Source organism: Camelus dromedarius, chromosome 6 (genome assembly GCF_036321535.1).
Source record: "Camelus dromedarius isolate mCamDro1 chromosome 6, mCamDro1.pat, whole genome shotgun sequence".
In the NCBI taxonomy this organism is placed as follows: domain Eukaryota; kingdom Metazoa; phylum Chordata; class Mammalia; order Artiodactyla; family Camelidae; genus Camelus; species Camelus dromedarius.
In genome coordinates, this window is record NC_087441.1 from 77428901 (window position 1) to 77455839 (window position 26939).

The 26939-nt window shown below is 38.1% G+C and overlaps 1 protein-coding gene across 1 annotated transcript; it reads left to right on the forward strand.

The window, feature by feature from the left end:
* Positions 1-717: 717 nt before the first annotated feature.
* Positions 718-13246, forward strand: LGSN (lengsin, lens protein with glutamine synthetase domain). Its single transcript, XM_031456772.2, has 4 exons — positions 718-886; positions 2688-2885; positions 9118-9284; positions 12047-13246. Exons 1-4 carry the CDS (start codon positions 718-720, stop codon positions 13244-13246), a joined length of 1734 nt encoding a protein of 577 aa, XP_031312632.1.
* Positions 13247-26939: the final 13693 nt, after the last annotated feature.

Below are 26939 nucleotides of genomic sequence, written 5' to 3' on the forward strand. Positions count from 1 at the left end.
AGACAGACACCAGAGCTCTCCACCCTCAGCCCAGGCCTCACTGTTCAGCTCCACGTGGGGAATAGCCCTTGACAAGTCTGTCAAGGGATCCTGTCAAAGATTATAACTAGAGTGATGAAGTTAGGTTATTTTGTTTTAAAATGTTTTTCTTCCTTTAGGTTTTCCCAAGCTATAAAATAGCTTGAGCATAACATTGTTTTACATATATTTAAAAAAAAACTGTCACAGAATAGCATTTTAGGAATGCAAATTCTTTTTTGAAGTAAATTTTGATTCAATTAGGATAAGGTTAAAGATAAAGAGAGAAGAGAATCTAATTCCTCAGATACTGCCTCTGGTCAAAAACATTAGATATTTTAAAGTTGCTTTCTAAAAAAGAAATTTAAAAAAGGACTCTTTAATTTAAAATGGGTTTGGTGAAATTATTTAACAATAAACAATATAAAATTCTTACTCCCAGAGTAACAAAAAATAAAGCTAGAAACCTTGACTACTTGGGCAAGATCTTAATTTATTTTGTGATATTTTCTGTACCATATATAAAAGGAAATACAGGAAATACATCCTGTCAGTAAAATGTTGAGCTTCTTAATTTTGAATTATTCAAGTGGATTTGGAAATGACAAAATTTACCTTGTTTTAAAAGTCTCCTATGTCATTTTAAAATTTAGCTATCCAATCATCATTCTTTCTTGACATCCAAATTTAGTTGTATGCATGATCTGTTATTTGACATTTATTTATTCATTATTACAGGACACAAGAGATGAAAGTAATGAGACTAAAGCCAGCAAGATGAGTAAATTAAAAAGGACAAGAAAGAAAGTCACAAAACTACATGCTTTTTCAACTGAAATAGGAGAAATGGACACATCTGACTCAAAAGGTATCTTGATTCCTCAAGAATGTGTGGTCAATGACAGTCTCTGTTTGGTTTTCCTTTTCATAAAACATTTTTCTATTCTTCTATGGGAGAAACAAAAAAGAAATAAAATATACCCCTACATGGGTAACATAAAAGATGGTAAATATAGGCTTAGAATATAAATATATAAAATTAATCAAAATATTTAAAATTTAAAGGGGGAAATAGGATACTAGAGTAATAGTAGTGGGGAAACAAGATTTCACAGTAGAAAGAATATGTGAGTAAGAAGAGAAGCATATTTCTGCTCTGAGAGTGAGTACAAAAGTCATTACTGATGGAGGCCACAATAAAGGTGTGGATCAAACTTACATAGATTCATTTGTATTATTTTTCAGATTCCATGTATAAGTAATATCATATGATATTTGTCTTTCTTTGTCTGACCTGCTTCACTCAGTATGATAATTTCTAGGTCTATCCTTGTTGCTGCAACAGCAATGTTTCATTTTTTATGGCTGAATTATATTCTATTGTACATATATGCCACCGCTTCTTAAAGCAATCATCTACTGATGGACATTTGGGTTGTTTCCATTACTTGGCTCTTGTAAATAGTGCTTCTGTGAACACTGGGGTGCATGTACCTTTTCAAATTAGAGTTTTTATCTTTCCTGGATTTATGCCCAGGAGTGGGATTGCTGAGTTATATGGTAAGTCTATTTTCAGTTTCTTAAGGAACCTCCATACTGTTTTCCATAGTGGCTGCACTGATTTACATTCCCACCAACAGTGAGGAGGGTTCAATTTTTTCCACATCTTCACCAGCATTTATTATTTATAGACTTTTGATGATAGCCATTCTGACCGGTGTGAGGTTGAATACTTCCTTGTGGTTTTGATTTGCATTTCCCTAATAACTAGTGATGTTGAGCATCTATTCATGTATCTGTTGGCCATATATATGTTTTCTCTGGAGAAAGTCTACTTCATTTTGTTAAAATGGCCATACTGCCCAAAGCAATCTACAGATTTAATGCAATCTCTATCAAATTACTCATGAAGTTTTTCACAGATCTAGAACAAATAATGCTAAAATTTATAAGGAAATACAAAACACCCAGAATTGCCAAAGTAATACTGAGGGGAAAAAGAACAAAGCAGGAGGCATAACTCTTCTAAATTTCAGACTATATTACAAAGCTACAGTAATCAAAACAGCATGGTACTGGCACAAAAAATATAGATAAACGGAACAAAATAGAGAGCCCAGAAATAAACCCAGACCCCTGTAGTGAATTAGTCTTTGACAAAGGGGGCAAGAATATACAATAGAGAAAAGACAGTCTCTTCAGCAAGTGGTGTTGGGAACCTCACCCAAGAGGTGTTACAGCCTCATGTAAATCAGTGAAATTAGAACACTCCCTCACACCACATACAAAAATAAACTCAAAGTAGTTTAAAGACCTAAATATAAGACACGATACCGTAAAACTCCTAAGAGAACATTGGCAAAACATTTCGGTGCATAAATTATAGCAATATTTTCTTAGATCGGTCTCTCAAGACAAAAGAAATAAAAGCAAAAATAAACAAAAGGTATCTAATCAAACTTAAAAGCTTTTGCACAACAAAGGAAATCATCAATAAAATGAAAAGACATCTTACAGATGGGGAGAAAATATTTGCAGACAATGCGACCAATAAATGGTTAATTTGCAAAACAGACAAACACCTCATGCAACTCAATATCAAAAAGTAAATAAACAACCTAATCAAAAGATGGGCTGAAGACCTTAACATTTTTTCTTTATTTCTACAGGAAAGATCAGAAACCAAATGGTGTGCCACAAATTGGGGGATACTAGTAAACTAGTCATGGAACCTGGCTCTGCTGAATCTCTTTTGCCACAAGATGACAAGGACTCCAAAGATCCCACAATACTGATAAAACCATTGCCCCTTGCAACATCAGTCTGTGCTCCTGATGGTGAATTTCACTCAAACTCCAGCTCTCCTGGTAAGGTCTCTGGGATGAACTGGTAAATGGCTCTAGCCACTAATCCCAAATTAGTATTTGACTTAGTGATAATGCGATGTTTGTTGAGGAATGCCAGCCTGGGAGTCAGAATATTTAAAGTAATGTATACACCAATCATTTATAAAATGTCTTACAGTTTTCTTTATCCTCTAAGCTGGAAGATGGAGGCGTTGCAGTGGGTGACCTCTCAAGTCTTTTCTAAGAGTGAAGTTCTGTTGTTCTAAATTTCTGAGTTATCAGTAGTGATACAGCTATTTTGGCCTATGAGTGTATTGGTTAGAAGTCTCTGGGATCCAAGTGATAGAAACCAGTTTAGAAAGTTATTTAATTCCACAAGGGAACTCATGATAAAAAGATTCAATAAACAAGGTTTGGAAAGGTAGAAATATAGTAGAGTGTGAAGTTAGAGGTACGATGTTCACCAGGCTACCTTCGCTTCTGACACCAATTTCAGGACTGGGAGTTCCCTAAGACTAACCTTAGCTCTGATAAATTGGCTACAGGGACTCACAGAACTCACTGAATGCCATTATCCTTAAGGCTTTGGTTTATTGCAAGGGAAAAATACAGATTAAAGTCAATCAAGGGAAGAGATTCATGATGAAGAGTCCACGAAAATTCTAAGCATGGATCTCCCTCTTGTCCTTTCCCAGTGAAGTCCTGGACAGCATGGTTTTCCTGGCAATGACATGTGACAATATAAGCAGAGTGCTGCCAACCAGGGAAGCTCACCCGAGCCTCGCTGTGAGGAGTCTGTTGGAGTTCCACAGTCAGCGGGCCCCAGGGCTGACCTCAATCTCCAGCCCCCACTAGGGTCAAGTTGATGCCACATGACTTGATAATAAATGGCTTTGCTAGATTTCCTAGTGTGGCCAGCGGCGCAAGGAAAACAAAGACACAGGACTCTCTTGTCAGACAGGACGACCCAAGGGCTTAGCGATGACCTCCCAGGGCCAAGGGGAAAGGCCAGAGCTGTCTCTGGGCAAGGTGAAATTCTGTAGCACACACAGGGCCTAAGGAGGAGGTGGAGCCTAAGACTGAACGTGATTGGGACTCCAGGTATATTAGTTTTCCATTGCCCCCGTAACACAGTACCACAAATTTAGCATCAAGAACACAACTCGTTATCTCACAGTGCCGTATGTCAGAAGTCTGGCTGATTTCTCTGCTTCAAGTACGGCAAGGCCAAAATCAAGGTGTTGGCCATCTCCATTCTTAGCTGGAGACCCTAGGGAACAATTTGCTTCCAAGTTCATTCAGATTGTTGGAAGACTTCAGGGATTTTTTCAGTTGTAGAGCTGATATTTCTGTTTCTTTGCTGGCTGCTAACTTAGCTCTTCAAAGCCTCTTGTTCTGTCTCAGAGCCGGCAGTGCCTCAAATCCTTCTTGTGTTTGGAATCTCTCTGAATTCCCTTCTTCCACACCTCCTTTCTGCCTACAGCTGGAGAAGGTTCTCTGCTCTTAAGGACTCACCTGAATAATCCAAGACAACATCCTTGCTTTAAGGTCCATAACCTTAATCACGTCTGCAAAGCCCCTTCTGCCCTGCAGTTCAACAGACTCTACAGGTTCTAGGCTTTACGGTGTGACTATCTTTGCGGGGCGAATTCGCACCATCTCTTATCTCTTTACATTTCTCTATGCTTTGGCTTCGTGAATTTCTCCATGATGTAAAGAGCACAGCACTGACAGCCTCCAGGCATCAGGGACTCTCCATACAGATGCCACAGGGGCTGGGCAGATAATACCGATGAGCGAGGTGAGCTGGTGTAAGAAAGTGGTGAGTGCTGGCCGTGTGGGAACTAGAGCAGAGGATGATAAACTACTGCCAGGGGCCAAGTTCAGCTTACTGGCCAGTCTTAGTAAATAAAGTTTGTGGATCTTCGACAGCTGCTTTTGTGCTATGATGGCAGAGTTGCATCATTACAACAGAAGACCATGTGGACTTGCAAAGCTGCAAGTGTTCACTATCTGACCCTCTACAGAAAACATTTGCCAACCCATGAATTAGAAGATGCATTCCCCATTTGAGGCCACCTCAGAGCTCCAGCCAATGGTTACTGTGAAGAAATATCTACCCAGTGTTGCCAAATCTAGTTTTTTCAAGAGAAGATTGAACTCAAGACTTTTATATAAAATTTTCTGTTATCTAAGTGTCAACTCATTCAAAAAAGTTTCCAAACACTGGGAAGACTAATGAGAAAACATCTCCTGGTCACATTGGCTTCTCCATAGCTTTTGGCCTTTGTTTTGTATAGTTTCAGCCATAAGAGAGAAATGGAATTTACCACTTTTTAGTCTCACGTCAAAATACCTTGAGGAAGGAACTGTGTCATGAGCTCACTTTGTACCAGTTGACTACGGCTAGGAGGATGGGTACAACTATTCATTGACTCAACTTGGTTAACTCAGAATCTCCCTCTGTGGCCCGGGGCTAGATTGAGTTTTCCACAGGCCTGAAGTATCAAAAAATTTAAAACTCCAAACAAACCGCCAATACGTAATTTCAAAATAAATATAAAAAGCAACCCCCAAAATACATGTAAGGAATTTCTTCAAACACGGTATTTTCTTCTCTGCAATAGCTACTCTGAATTTTAAAAAATAATGTATTTTTTTTTCCAAAGAAAGCTTCCCCCACACCCACTTCTTACTGGTTTTGTTTCTGCCCCGGCTTTTATACCAGGCTATTCTGACACCTGAGCTTTCCAGCGCTGCTGGGCTAGTGTGATGTGGCCAAAGGGTGGGGCAACCCACCTGCGGTCACAGGGTGGCTCTCAGAGCGGCCAGGAAGGTGAAGGAGAGGGGCGTGCAGCCCACCCCAGGCGCGTGCTCCGTGTGCTGAACGTGGACTCTCAGGCACTTTTCCTTTTTTGAAATGAGTTTTCTGAGAGCCCAGAGGCCCCTTCCACCTGCCTTTGTAAGTGACCACAGCTCGCCCTCTGTAACTGAAATGTGCCCTCGCTGTTACTGAACACGGATGTCTCCCCAAGGCCTTTGCTGGCTAGAGAGCCTCAATGCTTGCTTGGATTTTTTTTTTTTAATGTTTTTGTATTTTTCCCCCTAAACGCTCACAGCAGTAGAACCTTCTCTATAAAAGCACATTGATTTAATTTATTAGAGCTCTGAGGGGATGGGAATGGAGAGCAACTCCCAGGAGCCAAGTGTCAGAACAGCAAGTGAGCCCTGAACTGCCAGCTGCCTGCCTGCTGTTCCCGTGCATCTGGGGAGGGCTGGCCAAAAGGCCCACTTGCAGCTACCAAGTGTGATTTATTTGAAGAAAAGAAATTCAGACGATTCAGGTTAGTTGGTACCTTAAAAATGAAATTAGAATTGGATAAGGTCCTCATATTTGGTGACAAATTGAACTTTTAAATGAAAATCAATACTTAGGATACACAGCAACATATGTGATGCCAGTTTTTACTTTTTAACTAGACAAGGTCAAATCACACAGGATGCCTTAATTAATTATTGAATTATTAAAGGAATAGTGAGTCATGTCTATGACATAGCCGTACTGCTACGGGTACTGAGGACTCAGCGGTCAGTAAGTAAGTAAGTAAGCGCTCCTCTCCTGGCGAGCTGACCCGCAAGCGGGGAAGACGGGCGGTGAACGTGTAACTATAGTGCGGCCGACGGCGATAAGGGCCCTGAAGAAAATGGAAACTGGTTGATGTATGATGGCCTGAATTGTGTCTCCTCAAAATTGATATGTTGAAGTCCTAATCCCCTAGTACCTCACAATACGACTGTGTTTAGAGATGGAGTTTTAAAAGAGGTACCTAATGTTGAATGAGATCTGTAGGGTGGGCCCTAAGCCAACATGACTGGTGTCCCTGTAAGAAGAGGAGATCACGAAACACACGCACAAGGAGGGAAGGCCGTGTGAAGAAGGTGGCCATCCACAAGCCCAGGAGAGAGGCCTTCTGAAGAAACCAACCTGCTGGCACCTTGATCTTGGACTTCCACCCTCCAGAGCTGTAAGAAAGTAAATTTCTGTCTAAGCCTGCAGCATTCATTACGGGAGCCTGAGCAAACTAGTATATACACTTGCTGTCCAGACATAGTGCAACTTGGTGATCTTAGAATGAACCTGTGGTTGGACCTGTCCACCTTGTGATAAACTCTCATAGAACTGGTACTTCAGGTGATTGGTTTTTTTGCCCCAGCACTTTCATTATGGTAAATGATCTCACCTTTACATCTGATGGCATGTTTACTGTCTATCGTTCCCTCGCTCAATAATATAAAGCTCTCTAAGGGCAGGGCTTTTTCTTACAGTTTCCTGGATACATAAATAGTGTGTGGCAACCAATATATACATAATTTGAGTGGATAAACATTTTCCTTATTTCAAAATCACACATTGTAGACACTTTAGAAGATACAGATAAGGCAAAGAACTAATATGATTACCTATGATCATATTATTGGTGAACCAATAAAACAACTTTATTCCTTTAATAGGAGATGTCTCTGATTTTTCATGTTGTTAATGTATTTATAGCTTACATGTGATTGCTTATTGTGTTTAGAAGATTATCTGAAAATGTCTATATTTTGAAATGCCTATACATTTTTTTTCTTTAAGGAGAGTTATTCATCTTGGGCAGAACACCCAATACTTCAGAATAGGTTGGGAAGAGGGCAACTGCTAATTTAGGGTGAAACACTGTGGTTGCTACAGCTTAGTTGTTTGTCTAAATGGAAGGTGATTATAAAGCCTTGGAGCCTCAGAGCAGCATGTGTCAGTGAGTGTATCAGTGACAGGACAGCGTCTCTAATATGTTTGCACAGGTAGAACCAGTAATTTGTTTTCCACATGCTTCATGTACTTAAAATCTACTTACTCTATTTTTTTAAACTGTTAAATCTGTATGTTTTTAAAGCCTAATCATATCTTAGAAAAGAATACTCAGACATCACTTTAAACTTCCAGCTGCTCAACATCAATGATGTGACAGATCAATGGGTGTTTAGATTCAGACACGATCATGGTGCCGTTACAGGGTTAGAGTAATTGTGCTCACCTTGTGCATTTAAGAAGCATTGAGATGGTGCTTACTGTCTTCCAGGAACTGTTAAATAACTGTTTAATTATCATCACAAGCCTGTGAAGTAGGTAATACTGCGTCAGTGAGAAAGCTGAGGCACATAAGAAAGCTGAGATAAGAAAGTTACCAAGGCAAAGGCAGGATTTGGAGGGAGAGAGATGAGCTTCAGTGCTTGTGCTGAATCACTACCATCTGCTTCCTCTCCTAAAAGTTCAGACAGTAGCGAACATTGATGATGTGTCCTGTGTGCCCGGTTCTTCTGTATGCTCTAGATATATTCAGTCATTCTGTGGTAATGAGCTACCCATGGGGAATCAAAGGGTCTGCATTCTAGTTTCAATTTTGGCAATGGACTGAAAACGTGGTTCAGGAAACCCCATTATACTTCTCTGGTACTCATGCTGATGAGTTGTTTAAATTATAATTTATCTCCAAAATCTCTTCTAATTCTGCAGTTTTTGATTTTTAGGCTCTCTTAAAAGACATGAACATTTATTTTTAGTTTTCTAATTTTTAAAATTGGGCATTCAGTCTAGATTTTTCATCTCCTACACTCTCATTCTTGAAAAATACTTTTCTTTGCTCTTTTATGCAAATTTACAATTTGACAAAGAGATGTAGATGTCTTAGATTCAGATGCCACTCTAAAGGTATAAAGCCCTTCTGGCAAACAAAACAGAAAACAAAAAAGCAAACCCACAGACAATAAACAAAAACTAACAAATAATTTTGCCTTTAATCATGCAGGAGCTTTTAATTTAGGTGACACCAGTTAGTTTAAGAAGCTCGAAGTCTTTTCAATGATAGTCATCTATATAGAGCCTTACATGGTGCCAAAGCTGTCGGGTTATTCAAATATATTCTAATTTCCATAAGCAAAGGCATTTTCAGTAAGTACTTACAGGTGATATTGTTACATACTTATGCAAATAATGTTAATTTCACCTAGTCCCAAGCGTGGACTAGGCTGTTTAGAGACAGTGTTCTTGGGAATATGGTAAAGGCAGAGTAAGAAGGGTAAGATTTCCAACTCTAAGCCAATGGCACAAAAATATGACGCTTTTGATTGTAATGAGTAATTCACTGTTCTCTGGCCTCCTATGGTTTGTCAGTGCATCATGATCTAATGATTTAGACAATTTTTTATTTTCCAGATGACTCCAATGACAGCACCCAAATGCCTACTGCACCTCAACTCTCCTCTAGAATGAAGCACATCAAACAGGAGATGGCCAAAAATCACCTTCAGTTTGTGCGATTTGAGGCGACAGACCTCCACGGTGTGTCCAGGTCTAAGAGCATCCCCGCACACTTTTTCCAAGTGAGTTCTGCGAGTAGAGTTAAGATTGGATGTAATTTCATGACTGTTAGCAAGCAAATGGTCCTTAATACTCTTTCTTATTTTATCATAATCTATATGGCAATTCAAGCTGAAAGTCAATCATTTCTCTTATTTCTTCCCTTGTCCCTCCCCAAACACATTATTGTTCCCCAAGGAGCTGAGCATGTATTTTCAGCTCCCAAACATCAATTCATTGACCCAATAGGAATACAAAACTAATTAAGACTCGTTGGTAATTTTAGTCCTTCTGCCTTGAATAATTTCACTCCACAGAATTATCTTTTTTCTCTTACTGTAATTATGAAGATTATAGTTTGTTTTATATGAGAAAATTACAGAAGACTCAGAAGCAAATATAAAAGGAAAAAAAAAGATTAAATAGAATTTGCTGAGTAAAAAGCATACCCCTTTCAGCTTCGAATTCTGATAAGAAAATACCTTATTGTTGTTGGATGACTTAATGAATGTTATTAAGTTCTCAAGAACAGTAATATCAAGGAATATTGTATTTTTGGATATTTTTTGAGACTTTCTGAGATTTTTTTCAGCTTATGTCATGGGTTTATTTTAATAACTGATTTATTGTGTTACTAAAGCATCATTTCTTGGGAAGGAACATCAGGAAGTATTACATACAAAAGTGTAAAAATTAAGCCTCCTCTAAGATTATTTCTTAAATATATATTACTTTTTCAATATTAAATTGTAATTCTTCTCATTTGCTTTACATTGGGAAAAACTGGGCATCTTCAAAATGCTTTATAAAAAATTTCAAAAGACAAATTTGTTACTGAAAAAATTCTTTAGATCTACCTGCACATACACACACACCCACACCCACACACACACACACACACACACACAAAGGACACAAAGTTTATATATACAGGTCCTTGAGTGAGTTGAAAAATTGAGTAGGCACTGAATAGTGCTTTACTTGTGCAACTTAGTTACTGGCAAAAGCAGACTTGGATCAGGCAGGTAATATGGCATTTGAAATGCATAGAGATGGTGGGAAGTGAAGTGTAGTGGTTCACTGCCAAATGCAAAAGAGTGGGTCAGTAGATTGCTTCTGCTAGCACCAGCCCCTCCTTGGTACCCAAGCCAATTTGGCTTGCAGAATGCTAGTGTTTTATTAACCTCATGATGTCCCTGACATCATGGGAACCAAACTTTGTAGTCAGCTTTTTCTCCACCCATTAATGTAAACTTCAACACATGAAAGCTTATTAATGTTCTTATTACACAATTTCTAGAAATTTTTAAATTTATCTGTTCAAGTGTATAACCTTATTAATTTCTTGCTGTCTGGTACATAGCAAAAGTTAAATAAAAAACCAAATCCATTGGCCCCGAGAGGTATATGGCTGGAAAGTGTCCCAGCAGCCACCTAGTCCAGCACTTTTATTTCACAGGTGTGGAAGCTGAGGCCGATAGTTCAGTGACCTGCCCAACTTCACACAGGCGATTAATACAAGAGCTTGGGCTGAAAGCTAGGTTGGGAGACACCCGGGTCATGCTGACTCGAAGGCTGTAACATTTTGGAAACTATAATTTTGGAGATACAGGTCCACATGCATGGGCAAGGTTTCTGGGACTCTGCGAGTCTGTGAGGTTGTGTTTCTTTAGTGGGCGGTAAAGGTGAATAAAGAGGGAAGGGCTGTGGTCAGAAGACCCCGCTCCTCTGCCCTGTGTGTCCTACATGTGACCACAGCCAGCTCTCTGAGAAGGAAAGAGCATTCTTGACCGTAGACTTTGGAGAGTCAGTTAACAATGGGGATTACAATGGAATAAGCCAAAATAAAGCCTTGAGTATTAGCAACTATGTTGTATGATAAAAGTGCTTTAAAAAGTCTTTTTGGTTATGACATTTCAAGTAATTCCATGACACTTTACCTTTGTTATTAGCTATGAAGACATTTTCTTTATCATTATACCTTTTATTTATGACTGCTGTTTTCAAATCTATGAGCACATAAAGCCTTCAAGACTGACTATTAAGATGTGTTTGTAAATTACCTTCAGGGGCTTTATTTTAAATGATTTAAAATTTATCTGATATTAAGCTAGTGTTAACCAACAGATGTTAAACATCTTTTTCTCATTAGGAAGGCTCTCCTACTGCTCCCCCTCCTCTATTTAAAAACATTTTTTAAAATTTATTTATTTTTAATTCAGTTATAATCAGTTTACAATGTTATGTCAATTTCTGGTGTACAGCACAATTTTTCAGTCATACATAAGTATACATATGTTCATTTTCATATTCTTTTTTACTGTGAGCTACTACAAGATCTTGAATATATTTCCCTGAGCTATACAGTATAAACTTCTTTATCTATTCTATATATACCTGTCAGTATCTATAAATCTCAAACTCCCAGTCTGTCCCTTCCCTCTTCCCTCCCCCTGGTCACTACAAGTCTGTATTCTATGCCTGTGAGTCTGTATCTGTTTTGTATTTAAGTTCATTTGTCTTCTTCTTTTTTTTTTTTTTTTTTAGATTCCACATTTGAGTGATCTCATATGGTATTTTTCTTTCTCTTTCCGGCTTCCTTCACTTAGAATGACATTCTCTGGGGACATCCATGTTGCTGCAAATGGCATTATGTTGTCATTTTTTATGACTGAATAGTATTCCATTGTATAAATTTACTACAACTTCTTTATCCAGTCAACCTCCTCCATCTCTTTGTTTTCACATTTCAAAATCTGATTGCTCTATTCTTTAACTTCTTTAGGAAAAAGTGATCCATGGTGTTTACATGCCACGAGGTTATCTTGAATTGATACCAAGTCCTAAGGACAATGAAGTAGATCACATAAGAGCAACATGTTTTAACAGTGACATAGTCCTGATGCCAGAGTTATCGACCTTTAGAGTTTTGCCATGGGCAGAGAGAACGGCAAGGGTGATATGTGACACATTCACCGTGACTGGCGAGCCTCTGCTGACCTCTCCAAGGCATATTGCAAAGAGGCAGCTGAGCCAGCTGCAGGACTTTGGCTTTTCCCTGTTCTCTGCCTTCATCTATGATTTTTGCATTTTTGGTGTGCCTGAAATTATCAATTCCAAGACCATATCTCTTCCTGCTTCCACTCTGCTGAATAATCACGACCAGCCCTTCATTCAGGAACTTGTTGATGGTTTGTATCACACTGGAGCCAATGTTGAGAGCTTTTCCTCCTCTACCAGACCGGGCCAGATGGAAATCTGTTTTCTGCCGGAATTTGGCATCAGTTCAGCTGATAACGCATTTACCCTCAGAACAGGTGTCAAAGAGGTGGCAAGGAAATACAATTACATTGCCAGCTTTTTCATTGAGACTGGATTCTGCAACTCAGGAATTTTGTCTCATAGTCTCTGGGATCTTGATGGGAAGAAAAACATGTTCTGTAGCAGTTCTGGGATTGAGCAGCTCACGATCACTGGGGAGAAATGGTTGGCAGGACTCTTGAAGCACTCAGCTGCTATCAGCTGCTTGATGGCTCCCGCTGTCAGCTGTCGGAAGCGCTATTCCAAGGAGAGTAGAGAGCAGAAGGAGAGTGTGCCTACAACGTGGGGGTACAACGACAACAGCTGTGCTTTTAATATCAAGTGTCATGGTGAGAAGGGCACCAGGATAGAAAATAAACTGGGCTCAGCCACGGCAAATCCTTACCTCGTGCTGGCCGCCACTGTTGCTGCAGGCTTGGACGGACTTCAGAGCACTGACGGTGTGTTCGCTGGTCCAGAGGACAGCACAGACCTCCATCAACCAAAACCTTCTGAGATCCCTTTGAAACTGGAAGATGCCCTCATGGCCCTGGAGGAAGATCAATGCCTGAGACAGGCTCTAGGAGAAACTTTCATTCGATATTTTGTTGCCATGAAGAAATATGAGTTGGAAAATGAAGAAACAGATGCTGAGAGAAATAAATTCTTAGAGTACTTTATTTAGAGTGGAAACCTTAACCATTCCTTTAGCGATGTGATAGTGACTTACCTAGCTGATCTACTGGAAAGAAAATACTGGATTTTTATAACAACAAGACTACACATGTATGCTCTCTTTTTTGTCCCCATGGAATATGTAACAGATGAAGTGGGGCTGCTGAGCGGATTCTGATGACAAACAAACAATAAAGTTGTGGTGCAGCTGTGATGTGCAAACCTACCAGGTCTTGTCGGTCAGTGGTCATTGCCTCGCGTATATTGGCCTAGATAGAAATATTCACGTTTGGGGGGGGGGCAACAAATATATTCACATAATAAAAAGGCTTAAGAATTAGAAAATTTTAAATGACTGAAAAAAGAAGCTGAAGAAATAATTTCAATTATACACATAGGGTGTGAGTGTCAGGGAAAAAAATACTTGCTAATATCATCTCACTAATTAAGGCATATTGAGGATCTATTTTGCAGTCACCATTGCGTTCTTTCTAAATGAGTTAAATAGCTTTTACAAAAATATATCATGATGATAAGTTAGCAGAAGTTTCCACATATGTCTCTTCTTATTCCTGAAAGGCCTAACAACTTCAAGGAATGATGTCTGCAAGAAACAAATCCACAAGAAATAGACTTTGAGCTGGGAACAATAAGGTCAAATATTTAAAAGTAGTGAAAATGTTTAAACAGTGTCTCATATAGAAACCCAATCCATGAAACCCAGAGTCAGTGGGAACGCGGAGGGTGCGTGGGCGCTCTGCTTCGCTCTCTCAGACTGGAGAGTTCAAAGATACCTTTCGTGCTTTGCAGGGTGTGAGGACAAATATCTTGATAGCCAGGGCAATGTTTCCAGCTAAAACTGTACTTAAATTACTTATTCTCCTGCCCACAGAAGTTGATATCTCTCCAGAGAATATTAAATGTTCCAGATGTTTGAAAGAGACAATATTGTAACTATCAGTAAAGTTTAGCTTCTTTTGGGGAGGAAATTCAAAATCCACTTACTAGTAAATGAAAACCCTATTCCAATGCTTAGGAGCAAATAGGAGATTCTACGTTCGATTAAGATGGACTGTAGTCTCAATTTAGACAGGAAAACACACACACACAGAAGATCAGAATGTGGCTCACATCCTCCTTTTCAAATCCAGAGTACTCAGGAGCTTTAATAGTGAAAGTCAGCCTGTCCTCTGCTAATTGCTCCCCGCTCTTTCCTCTGAGCAGGAGAAGTGTGTTTGGATATGTAAGGATAGGATTTTTGAGTGAATTAAGAGGTAGAGAGAAAGGAGCATGGGGTGGGTGGAACAGGAAAGGAGTACACTGACACTGCTGAGAATGAGACCCCGGGAAGGAGCCTGGGGATGAGCTTGCCGCTTATCTTCCCGTCTTCACTCTCTCCTCTGTTCTCAGTGATGACAGAGAAATGTGTCAGCTGGGAACACACTATAAAAAAATAAAATGACAGTTCTGAGTTTTCATTGTGGCTGAATGTGGTCGCATTATTGGGTTCAGGCCAAAGAAATGTGAAATGTTGAATGGAAGCTCCGGGAAACTTCCTTAAACTAGGGGTTCTCTGTTCCCTGTCCTTTCCCCATCTTTCTGTCTTTACCCTCCCTGCTAGCTGACCTGCAGGTACTGTGGCTGGCGTGATGCCCCTTTGGGAATGGACTCACACAAAGGGTAGAAACAGGCAGAAGCTCTGCTTTGTGGAGCAGAGCATGGTTTGCCTACATTCGGAGTCTTACTACCACCTCCTTTAAGTACAGTGGTTTGGGTCTTTGTTAACTCTCCTTTCTTGCTTGCGTGTGTGTGTGTGTGTGTGTGTATGACATTTGAGGGATTCTGAGATGAATGAATAACGATAAAAGAACCAGTGAAAAACCACTTCCTCAATCTTTCTACTTCTAAAGAGAATCTGAATTAGAGGGGTTCACACATGCAAAAAAAATGTTTTGTCACCCACCCTACCAGAGCTGTGTGGACCTATAAGAAAGACTGTTGCCCATCCTCCAGCTCCACAAGGATCAGGTCATCAGCCACTGCAGTCACCGACCTACAGTGCCTCCTGAAAGGAATTCAGGATGAAAACCAGGATGAGGCACCGTGTGCTTTGGAAATACAGGCTTTAGGTAGTTAGATGTATATCCCAGGAAGAGTTTTAGTGAACCCAGATTCTTGCATCTTCCCATACACAGAAAAGCCCTAAAATCATTAGTCACCCTGTTCATTGTGGCCAGCAGCAGTCTTCTGCTGAGATGCATGCTTGACTGCACATATTCCTTAGCCAAAAATCATGTATATACTGACTCCTCCCCTACTTCTTGAGAGCAGTTCCTCAGAGCGGTGTGAGAGGCTAGCTCCCAGACTATAGTCTTCAGTAAGACCCTAGATAAAACTTAAACTCACAGCTCTTAACATTGTGCATTTTTCTTTCAGTCAACCAACGTCTTCCATAGTTCATGGGGCTTCTTGAAACATGTCTAGTGCTTTGGCTTGGTTTTATCACAGTGGGTAACAGATGCTACAAAACTCTGCTAATCAAAGGTGTTTGCTGCCTTTATTTTTTTCCTTGTACATTATATTAGCATAATTTTAAAATATATAATATTCAGGAAGGCAGTTTACAGAAATCATGTAACTGGGAACATTATCTTCAATGTTCAGTATACAGTAGTGAGTTGACAGAAAATACTCAGCCATGTGTTACCAATCAGCTTATAACATAAGTTGGTTTGTCAATCTTCACGGAGATTCCCCTTTGGTGTGTGCTGGTGTATATGTTTTTGTTTTTAAAGCAAACCAAAAATAAACACTGGCTAAGAGAGTTCAGAGCTAAGGAAAAAATGGAGTAGGCATAAAAGTTCAATTGTCTGTCTCTTTTGTGTTTATCTGTACAAAGGCTTTGTATTTTTGAGGAGACTTTCTCATATTTCCACCTTCCTAGTCTAGATAAGAGGGCCAGACAGTCATTCAACAGCATTTATTAGACACCTTTTATGTGCTTACCTTCTGCTGGGGCTCATAGTACTAGAAGAGATCAAGACAAAGATGAGCAGACAATGAATGGGCTTTGGATCTGTGTATCTTAAGATGAACAAAAAGAATTTTTTGTAGCCCTAATACTGAAAAAAACTACTTAGAAGTCTGCTTAGTGACTTGAAAGGGGTGTTTTACGAATTTATTCATGAAATTTCACCCTTATTTTCGTTTACTATAATTATTCTAATCAAAGATTAGGGGGAAATGTGATTACTAAATTTAAAGTTGGCTATTAAATGAGTATACATAAGAAATATAAATTAAAGACTATAATGTTTTGAGACTAGAGAAGGAAATATTAGTATCATAGTGAGAAGTTTCCATTTTCCAGAACAATTTACAATTCAAAATTTCTTTTTATAGTAATTGAATAACAATGAAGCATGAAAGGATAATTTGAAGACAATGAAAGATTTAAGAATCTTAATATAAATGTAAATTGAGAGCACACACAAAGTCTGAACTTATCGGCAACACACAACAGTCTATTGACTTATCTTCAGTCACTTGTTTAACAAAACAGCCCACCAATGTGTTTGTGATACAGGTATTATGGGGCAACACATTTAATCTTGGGTTTCCAATTGCAGATGGTAAAACCTGTATCTCTGAGCATCGCCTGTGTGCACTGTGCCTGGCATCTTCCCTGTTAAAGCTCTTCTTACGTTGCCTATAATTAGTAGATTACATGACAGATTTTCTAATTAGGATGTGAATTCCAAGAATGAGGAACACAGGTCTTGTTCATATTTATATTTTTTTTATTCTTTGTAGATATTCCAGAATTCAATAACTATTTAACCAATCAATCAATTGACTGTTCAGTCAACTTATATGTTATAAGCATAACACAGTTCTATCTTTGTACAGTATGGTACTGTCACACACATGCACATACCCACAGGGAGTGAGAAATAGAGATGGGGACAGCTAAGTGAATCAGTGATTTGTGGTTTGTTATTGGCCCTAAAATTTCTGCCATTAGATAAACTTCTTCAGATTCCTCTGTTTCTGGAAACTCATGAGTAAACCCAATTTGATCAGCTCAATGGGGAATCATAAAAAAAACAGAGCTTAGCATGGATTGGTCATGACTTTTGGCCATATGGAACCCTTCAATGGCTTTCTTATGTTTGTGGAATTCCCCTCCTTTTGTCTCCTGTCTTCCAAGGTAGAGTCAGAACCTCACCTTTCCAGTTTCTCTTGCAACTATGGTACAAAGACTGCCAATTAGATGCAATTATTCAGCCTTAGTGCCCTCCACTCTGGGTAAGCCTGAGGGAGGCAGCACTGACAAGAGTCCCATTGGCAGCATCCCGGGGTCCTGGAGGTACTGTTGCCACCGGGGGTGGCTGAGGGCCTCTCTGGGGCGGTCAGGGGAAGCTTCCAAACCTAATTTTCTGACCCTTCCAGATTTTGTGATTTAGCTAATATCCTTGAATACATTCATTTTCTGCTTAAACTAGCTAGAATTTGCAAAAAGTAATCATGACTGAAAACAGTTTATAAAAGGATGCACAAAGAGCAAGATACTTTGATGAGGGGGAAGGAGGGGAGAAAGGCAGGGAGTTCTCTTTAATCAAAAGAATAGGAATGAATCAATGTTTGTATTAGATGTAGATTTATACAGGCTTATGAAGCTCCTTGTATAGAGCATATCTCATGCTGGTGTTTTCTCACCCACTGCCTTATTTGATGCTCTCTACAATTTCATGAGAATGTTATGCCCATTATTTTAATAGGAAAAGATGTAAGACTCAGAGAAGTTAAGTATGGAGAAAATTGGGACCTGAATTCAGGCCCCATTTTTTGAGACTCATGGTCCCTGAGCTGTGCTCCAAAACACCATTCACTACAGAGTTCCAGACAAGTCACTGAAAAGGATGCTGCAGGTTATATTTCAATTTTAAGGCTTCTGGGAACCAACAAGTTAGGTGCTTTTGTTAGATGGCTAAATAATTGGATCTTTTCTTTTTGGTTATTTAAGGTAGTATCATTGAGTTTTAGTCAATCTGTTTGATTACAAACAAATCTCGGCAAACCAGATGTGCAATTGCGCAGGTAACAGCTCTCTGCCAGCAACTCTACCCAGGCTAGGAAATCTCGTCAAAAAGGAATGCGATGCTCTAGCAGTATTTATATTACATTCAGAACTTTTCTCAGAGAAGAATAGTAATTCAAGCCAGGAACAGTTTTACAATTTTTTGAATATAAAGATACCTGGTTGAAATCCCTAACGGTCTTTGGAATTTAAACTGAAATTATTTTGTCCCACCTTCAGAAATCTTCTCTGGCAAGAAGTAGTCTTGTATTCACTGAGAGCACAAAAGATTTGCCACTCCTCTATGGTGCTGAAGGAATAACACATAAGAAAGTATACTGATTTTTTTTTAAAAAAAGCAACTTACCTGAAGGGAGAAAGTGTAAAATGAAGTGAAAAGGGAATCGGCTGAGAACCTGGCACACAATGAAATAGTTTTTTCTTTTCCTTTTTTTTTTTTTTAGAGTTTTTCCTTTTAAGATCAGTATTATCAGCTGATTCATTACTAATCATCAGGAGAATTCATATCAAAACCACAATGAGATGTCACCTCACCCCTGTCAGAATGGTTATTGTCAAAAAGACAAATTACAAGTGTTGGCAAGGATGTGAGAAAAGGGAAACCTCATTCACTGTAAGTGGGAAGGTAAATTGGTGCAGTCACTGTGGAAAACAGGATGGAGAGTCCTCACGAAATTAAGAACTACCATATTATCCAGTAGTTCCACTCCTGTATTCATCCAAAGAAAACAAAAACACGAATTTGGAAAGATATATTCACCCCTATGTTCACTGCAGCATTATTTGCAATAGCCAAGATATGGAAGCAACCTAAATGCCCATTGATAAATAAATAGATAAAGAAGATGTGGCATATATATACAACAGGATATTACTCAGACAAAGAAAAGAATTAAATCTTGTCATTTGTGACAACATAGATGGACCTGGTGGGCATCATGCTAAGTGAAGTAAATCAAAGACAAATATTGTATGGTTTAATTTATATGTGAAATATAACAAAACAAAACAAATCTACAAACATAACTAAACAGAAACAGAGTCATAGATACAGAAAACAAACAGGTGATTGCCAAAGGTGAGGAGGCGTGGGAGGAGGAGAGAAATAGGTGAGGGAGATTAAGAGATACAAACTTCCAGTTGCAGAATAGTTGAGTCATGAGTATGAAATGTACAGTGTGGGACATATAGTAACACCTGCATCATACCTTTGTGTGGTGACATAACGTAACTATACTTATCATGATGATCATTTAAAAATGCATGAAAGTATTGAATCACTATGTTGTGTACCAAGAACTAAAATAGTGTTGTAGGTCAATTATACTTCAAAATAAACAATGTATTAAAAATAGTAACAACAGAAACGATTTCCAATCACATGACTTATATTTGAATATATTTAGGCTGACATATTAAGTACAGGCTCAATATTAGAGGGGAGAGGAGAGAGGAGGATTGGAAGAATAAAGCATTAATATTACTAATACTGAAGGGTATATTCAAAAGCCATTAGAAATAGGAAACCATGGAAATATTAGTTGCATTATGTGATGCCTGAAATTAATGTAGGTTTTTAAAATTCTGGATTACTCTACAATGAATTTTGGAATAAAACACCTGAAAATGACTAAAGAAGAAATGTTTAGTATTTAATAAACTATGAAACAAATGATTAAAAAAATCTGGTTCTAATTTGTTACTTATTTGAAGGTTTATGGAAATGAATCAGACTGTAAAACCTACAAAATATACAAATTAAATAAATCTTACAAAGTGCTAAATTTCTTTCTGAGACCATCAGGAAACATGTGCCAAGTAAATTTTTATGAGGTAATCAGAAATTATTACTCATTAGTGTCTAAAGTAAAAAAGAATGATCAGATTTATTTTTAAGTTTACAAGTGCTTTTTGTTTTTATTTATTTTTCTTTTTTAATTGAAGTATAGTCAGTAACAATGTGTCAATTTCTGGTGCACAGCACAATGTCCTAGTCATGCATAAACATACATATATTCATTTTCTTATTCTTTTTCATTCAAAGTTATTACAAGATATAGAATATAGTTCCCTGTGCTATACAGAAGAAATTTGTTTTTTTATCTGTTTCTATATATATATATATAGTGGCTAACAATTGCAAATCTCAAACTCCTAAATTATCCTTTCCCACCCCTCTTTCCCCTGGTAACCATAAAATTGTTTACAATGTCTGTGAGTCTGTTTGTGTTTTGGAGATGAGTTCATTACTGTCCTCTTTTTATCTCTTTTGTTTTAGATTCCATATATGAGTGATATCATATGGTATTTTCCTTTCTCTTTCTGACTTACTTCACTTAGAATGACGATCTCTAGGTCCATCCATGTTGCTGCAAATGGCATCATTTTATTATTTTTTATGGCTGAGTAGTATTCTGTTGTATAAATATACGGCAACTTTTTTATCCAATCACCTGTGAATGGACATTAGGTTGCTTCTATGCCTTGGCTCTTATATATAGTGCTGCTATGAACATTTGGGTGCATGTAACTTTTCAAATTAGAGTTCCCTCCAAGTATATGCCCAAGAGTAAGATTGCGGGATCATATGCTAAGTCTACTTTTAGTTTTTTGAGGAATCTCCATACTGTTTTCCATAGTGGCTACACTAAACTACATTCCCACTAGCAGTGTAGGAGGGTTCCCTTTTCTCCACACCCTCTCCAGGATTTATCATTTGTGGACTTTTGAATGATGGCCCTTCTGATTGGTGTGAGGTGATACCTCATTGTAGTTTTGACTTGCATTTCTCTGATAGTTAGGAATATTGAGCATTTTTTCATGTGCCTAGTGGTCATTCATATGTCTTCATTGGGAAATTGCTTGTTTAGGTCTTCTGCCCATTTTTAGATTGGGTTGGTTTTTTTTTGTTATTAAGTTTTATAAGGTGTTTATATATTCTGGAAATTACTCCTTTGTCAGCTGCATAATTTGCAAATATTTTCTCCCATTCTGAATGTTGTTGTTTTGTTTTGCTTATGGTTTCCTTTGCTGTGCAAAAGCTTGTAAGTTTAATTAGGTCCCATTTGTTTATTCTTGCTTTTATTTCTATTGCTTGGGTAAACTACCCAAAGAGAACATTGCTGACATGTATGTGAGATAATGTTCTGCCTATATTTTCTTCTAGAAGTTTTATTGTGTCTTGTCTTAAGTTTAAGTCTTTAAGCCATTTTGACTTCAGTTTTGTGTACGGTGTGAAGGAGTGTTCTAGCTTCACTGCTTTACATGCTGCTGTCCAGTTGTCCCAACACCATTTGCTGAAGAGACTGTCTTTATTCCACTGGATATTCTTGCCTCTTTTGTCAAAGATTAATTGACCAAAAATGTGTGGATTCATTTCTGGGCTCTCTGTTCAGTTCCATTGATCCATTATGTCTGTTTTTGTATCAGTACCATACTGTTTTGATTACTTAGCTCTATAGTATTGTCTGAAGTCTGGGAGGGTTATTCCTTCAGCTTTGTTCTTTTTCTTCAGTAATGCTTTGGCAATTCTGGGTCTTTTGTGATTCCATACAAATTTTATTATGATTTGTTCTAGTTTGGTGAAATATGTCCTGGTTAATTTGATAGGGATTGCATTAAATCTGCAGATCGCCTTGGTCAGAATGACCATTTTAACAAAATTGATTCTTCCAACCCAGGAGCATGGGATATATTTCCATTTTATTAAGTCTTCTTTAACTTCCTTAATCAGTGTTTTGTAGTTCTCCATGTATAAAGTCTTTCACCTCCTTGGTTAGATTTATTCCTAGGTATCTTATTATTTTGGGTGCTATTTTAAAAGGGACTGTTTCTTTACTTCATTTTCCTGTTGATTCATCATCAGTGTGAAGAAATGCAATTGATTTTTGTACATTAATCTTGTATCCTGCTACCTTGCTGAATTCTTCGATTATTTCTAGTAGTTTTTGTGTGGACCTTTTAGGGTTTTCTATATATAGTATCATGTCATCTGCAAATAGTGACAATTTTACCTCTTCTTTTCCAATTTGGATCCCTTTTATTTCTTTTTCTTGCCTGATTGCTGTGGCTAAGAATTCCAAGACAATGTTGAATAGAAGTGGTGAGAGTGGACAAGATTTTAGTTGGAAGGTTTTCGGTTTTTCACTGTTGAGTACTATGCTGGCTGTAGGTTTGTCATGAATAGCTTTTATTATGTTGAGATATGTTTCCTCTATACCCGCTTTGGTGAGAGTTTTTATCATAAATGGGTATTGAATTTTATCAAAAGCTTTTTCTGCAACTGTTGAGGTGATCATATGGTTTTTATTTTTTAATTTGTTAATGTGGACTATACTATAAAGGTACAGTAATCAAAGTGGTATGGTACTGGCACAGAAACAGACACATGGATCAGTGAGCGGAACAGGATAGAAAGTCAAGAAATATACCCATGCACTTATGATCAATTAATTTACAACAATGGGGGCAAGAACATATAATGGAGATAAGACAGTCTCTTCAATAAGTGGTGCTGGAAAAACTGGACAGGTACTTGTAAAAGACTGAAATTAGAACACTTTCTAACACCATATATAAAAATAAACTCAAAATGGATTAAAGACCTAAATAAAATACTATAAAACTCCTAGAGGAAAACATAGGCAGAACAGTCTTTGACAAAAATCACAGCAATATTTTTTTGAACCAACTCCTGGAGGCATGGAAATAAAAGCAAAATGAACAAATAGGATCTAATTAAACCTAAAAGTTTTGCACAGCTAAAGATGCCATCAACAAAACAAAAAGACAACCTACAGAATGGGAGAAAATATTTGCAAATAATGTGACTGACAAGCAACTATTTTCCAAAATATACAAAGAGCTCATAGAGCTTAATATAAAAAACAAGCAACCCAATCAAAAAATGGGAGGAAGACCCAAGAAGATAGATAGCTCTACAAAGAAGACATCCATATGGCCAAAAAGCACATGCTCATCATCACTAATTGTTAGAGAAATGTAAAACAAAACTACAGTGAAGTATCATCTTACACCAGTCAGAATGGCCATTATTAAAAATTCCACAGAGGATAAATGCTGGAGAGGCTGTGGAGAAAAATGAATCCTCCTACACTGCTGGTGGGAGTGTAAATTGGTGCAGCCAGTATGGAGAACAGTAAGTAGATTCCTCAAAAAACTAAAAGTAGACTTACCATATGATCCAACAATCCCACTCCTGGGCATAGATCTGGAGGAAAATAGATTTCAAAAAGACACATGCACCCCAGTGTTCACAGCAGCACTACATACAATAGCCAAGACATGGAAACAAGCCAAATGTCCATCGACAGTTGACTGGATAAAGAAGATGTGGTGTATATATATATACACAATGGAATATTACTCAACATTTAAAAAGGATAAAATAATGCCATTTTCAGCAACATGGATGGACCTGGAGATGGTCATTCTAAGTGAAGTAAGTCAGAAAGAGAAAGAAAAATACCATATGATATCACTTATATGGGGAATCTAAGAAAAAAGGACAGAAATGAACTTTACCTACAGAACAGAAACAGACTCATAGACATAGAGAACAAACTTATGGTTACCAGGAAGTAAGGGGGGGTGGGAAGAAATAAATTGGGAATTCAAAATTTGCACCTCTTGGGAAGTGATGGAAATGCTAGTTATCTTGATTGTGGTGGTTTCGTTGATGTATATACATCTATCAAAATTCTTCAAATTGTACATTTGCATATGTGTAGTTTACCATATAGGAATCATACCACAATAAAGGTGTTAAAAATAAAAATAATAACTTATGGTAATAGATATAAAAAGAAAAAGCCTAAATGAATGTGACTGGGAACAAATCTTTACATGCAGTCGGAAGGTAGTACACTTTCCTTGTTTGGAAGCTGGGCACTTTGCAGCTTCACAGCAGCATTAAGAACAGCAGTGTCACAAGTCTGTTATACAATTCACTGTAAGTATGACTTGCTGTGTATAACTTCCTTTCACAGAAAGAATACGGTGTCCAAAATTACCTTCATGTAGCTTTAAGAAATTCCTATAAAAAACTAGAGAGAAAAATAGTTACCAAAGGAAAAGAAAGATGCACCTTTTACTCTTTAAAGCCTAGCCTTTTCCCTGTTTCAAGGTAGCCTTAAAAACTAGCTCTTCAGATGTGTTGCACAATTCACTAGATGCATGACTTACTGAGTTTAACTTCCTTTTACTAAAAGGACACTTTTCTAGAATTTCTTTCATATCACTTGTTAGAAAAGTCTGTATCAATCTAATGGGGAACAAGTCTTTACATGAAATATTAACAAACCAGCAGCCTGAGTGTTTCTAAGGCTATGTATATGATGTGAAAGCCGTTTTCTCACAGGAAAATGAGGTAACTTTTTCCATCCACAAGGAAATCATTTTTCCCATATTAGCTTTGTTTATAAGTTTGTTACAAGCTGTATTAAAGAAGTTTTAGGAACAGTGTTCTTTCTCTGTAAGTAAGGAGATGATATCCAATGCGAGATGCATGTCGTGAATTAACAGACCTGTAACTCTAGTGTTTCTAAGTCTATTTTGATTTTGAAAAGCTTAACTTTAACAATGAATAGATGTCAAAGCCTTCACATTCACAGATTTAGTCTTGCTCCTATATTAGATATATACAGAAGTTTGTTACCAGTGAAGGCTTGCTACTATATGACAGAAATGTTAGGCACAGAGTCGTTCTAGTGACAGGAAGTTATACACAGCGGTCATGTATGTAGCTAAGTTGTGTGACAGACCTGCAGCACTGGTGACTCTAAGCCTACATACAAGGTGTTTTAAGCACAGCGTTCTAACCAAATCTATTTGAAAGCCTTCAAGTCTGAATGAAACACTTTATATATATATATATCTTACAAGTCACGTGAAAGAAATTTCAGGCACACTGTTCTTTCAGCGATAGGAATTAGGACAGTGAGTCACGCACGTAGTGAATCATGTAACAGGCCTGTAGGAAGAGTGTTTCTAAGGTTACTTAGAAGCTGCCCAAAGCTTGCTTTTCTAACTGGGAAAGCATGTACTTTACTTTCCATCTGCAAGGAATGGCTTCTTTCCATATCGTTGGAAGTTATTTCCAATGAGGGATACGTGTAGTGAAGCTGTTTAACAGACCTGCAGTCCTAGTGTTGCTAAGGCTCATTTGAAGCTGCACTATGCCCAGTGTTCTAAAAGCCAGTGGATATGAAACCCCTTCTGGCTGCATATAAAGACTTGCTCCTACAACAGATGTATGCAGACGCTTACTACAAGCTGTGTGGAAGAAGTTTTAACAAGGTGTTCTTTAGTGGAAGGTGGTTATACTCAGTGAGTGAGTCACAAGCTGAACTGTGTAAGGACCCTGCAACAACAGCTTTCCTAAGAATACGGCAAGCTGGGTTAAGGCCAGTTTTCTCACAGGGAATGGATGTGACTTTTTGATTGCATGTAAATTCTTGTTTCATATTACATATATAAATATTTATTATAAGTCATATGAAAGAAGATTTTGGAACAGTGTTCATTTAGTGAAAGCAAGTTATATGTGTGACTTACGCATTTTTGAATTGTTTCACAGACCTTTAACACTAGTGTTTCTAAAGCTACTTAGAAGCTGAGTAAAGGCCAGAGTTCTAATAGTGAGAAATGTGAAATCCTTTTTGTCTGCGTGGAAAGGCTTGTTCCCTTATTTTATATATATATTATAAAGATACATCTTTTACTCTTTATACATATACTCACACACATATATATACACATACATACATACAAGCTACATGACGTAATTGTTGGCACAGCGTTCTTAGTCAGTGGGAGCCGTAGGCAGTGCTGTTTAACAGACCCGCAACAGCGGTGCTGCTGAGACTCCTTAGCAGTTGCAGCACTCCCAGTGTTCCGACAGCGAATGGATGCGGAAGTCTTTCCCGCTGCACATAAACACTTGTCCCACGTAGGGCACCTATAGACGCAGTTAGTAGCTAATGAAAGAAATCTGGGGGACTGCAGTCTTTTGGCAAAAAGCGGTTGTGCCCACGTGTGGTCCACGCATTGAGCTGTTTAGCACTGGTGTTTCTAAGGCTCCTTAGAAGCTGGGCTCAGCCCAGGGCTTTGAAAGCATAGGGAACTGAAGCTCTTTCCACCTGCACATAAAGACTTGTTCACATATTAGATATAGAGAGAGATTTCTTACAAGCTTATGAAGGAAACTGTTGGCACAGTGTTTTTTTCAGTGAAAGGAAGTGACACCCAGTCAGTGACCCATGTCGTGAACTGTTTAGCAGTCCTGTAACACTTGTTAATTTTAATTCTAGAAAGAATGTCAGGGTCTGCACATCATTTGAATTAGCACAGGAAAAAAACACCCCACAACTCCCAGTCTGTGAATTAAACAGTTTTAATATAACAATATTCAAATCTCACTGTACTATGATGACAATAAATATTGCCTTTCCAAATAAGTAAATGAGCCTCGGAATGAGGTGTCAGGGAGGGGGAGCTAGCTGACTTCAGGTGCTCCTGCCACGTCCCTGCCACAGTGGAGACCACGCTGCTCCTGGACACACACTTCCTCCTGGTTTTGATG

What these genes read in the sequence shown, in the direction of transcription:
- LGSN (XM_031456772.2), top strand. Translation starts at nt 718, where the DNA reads ATGATCTGTTATTTGACATTTATTTATTCATTATTACAGGACACAAGA. An exon ending in GGACACATCTGACTCAAAAG is followed by an intron (nt 887 to 2,687) that starts GTATCTTGATTC and finishes TTATTTCTACAG; the next exon opens with GAAAGATCAGAAACCAAATG. An exon ending in TCCCCGCACACTTTTTCCAA is followed by an intron (nt 9,285 to 12,046) that starts GTGAGTTCTGCG and finishes TAACTTCTTTAG; the next exon opens with GAAAAAGTGATCCATGGTGT.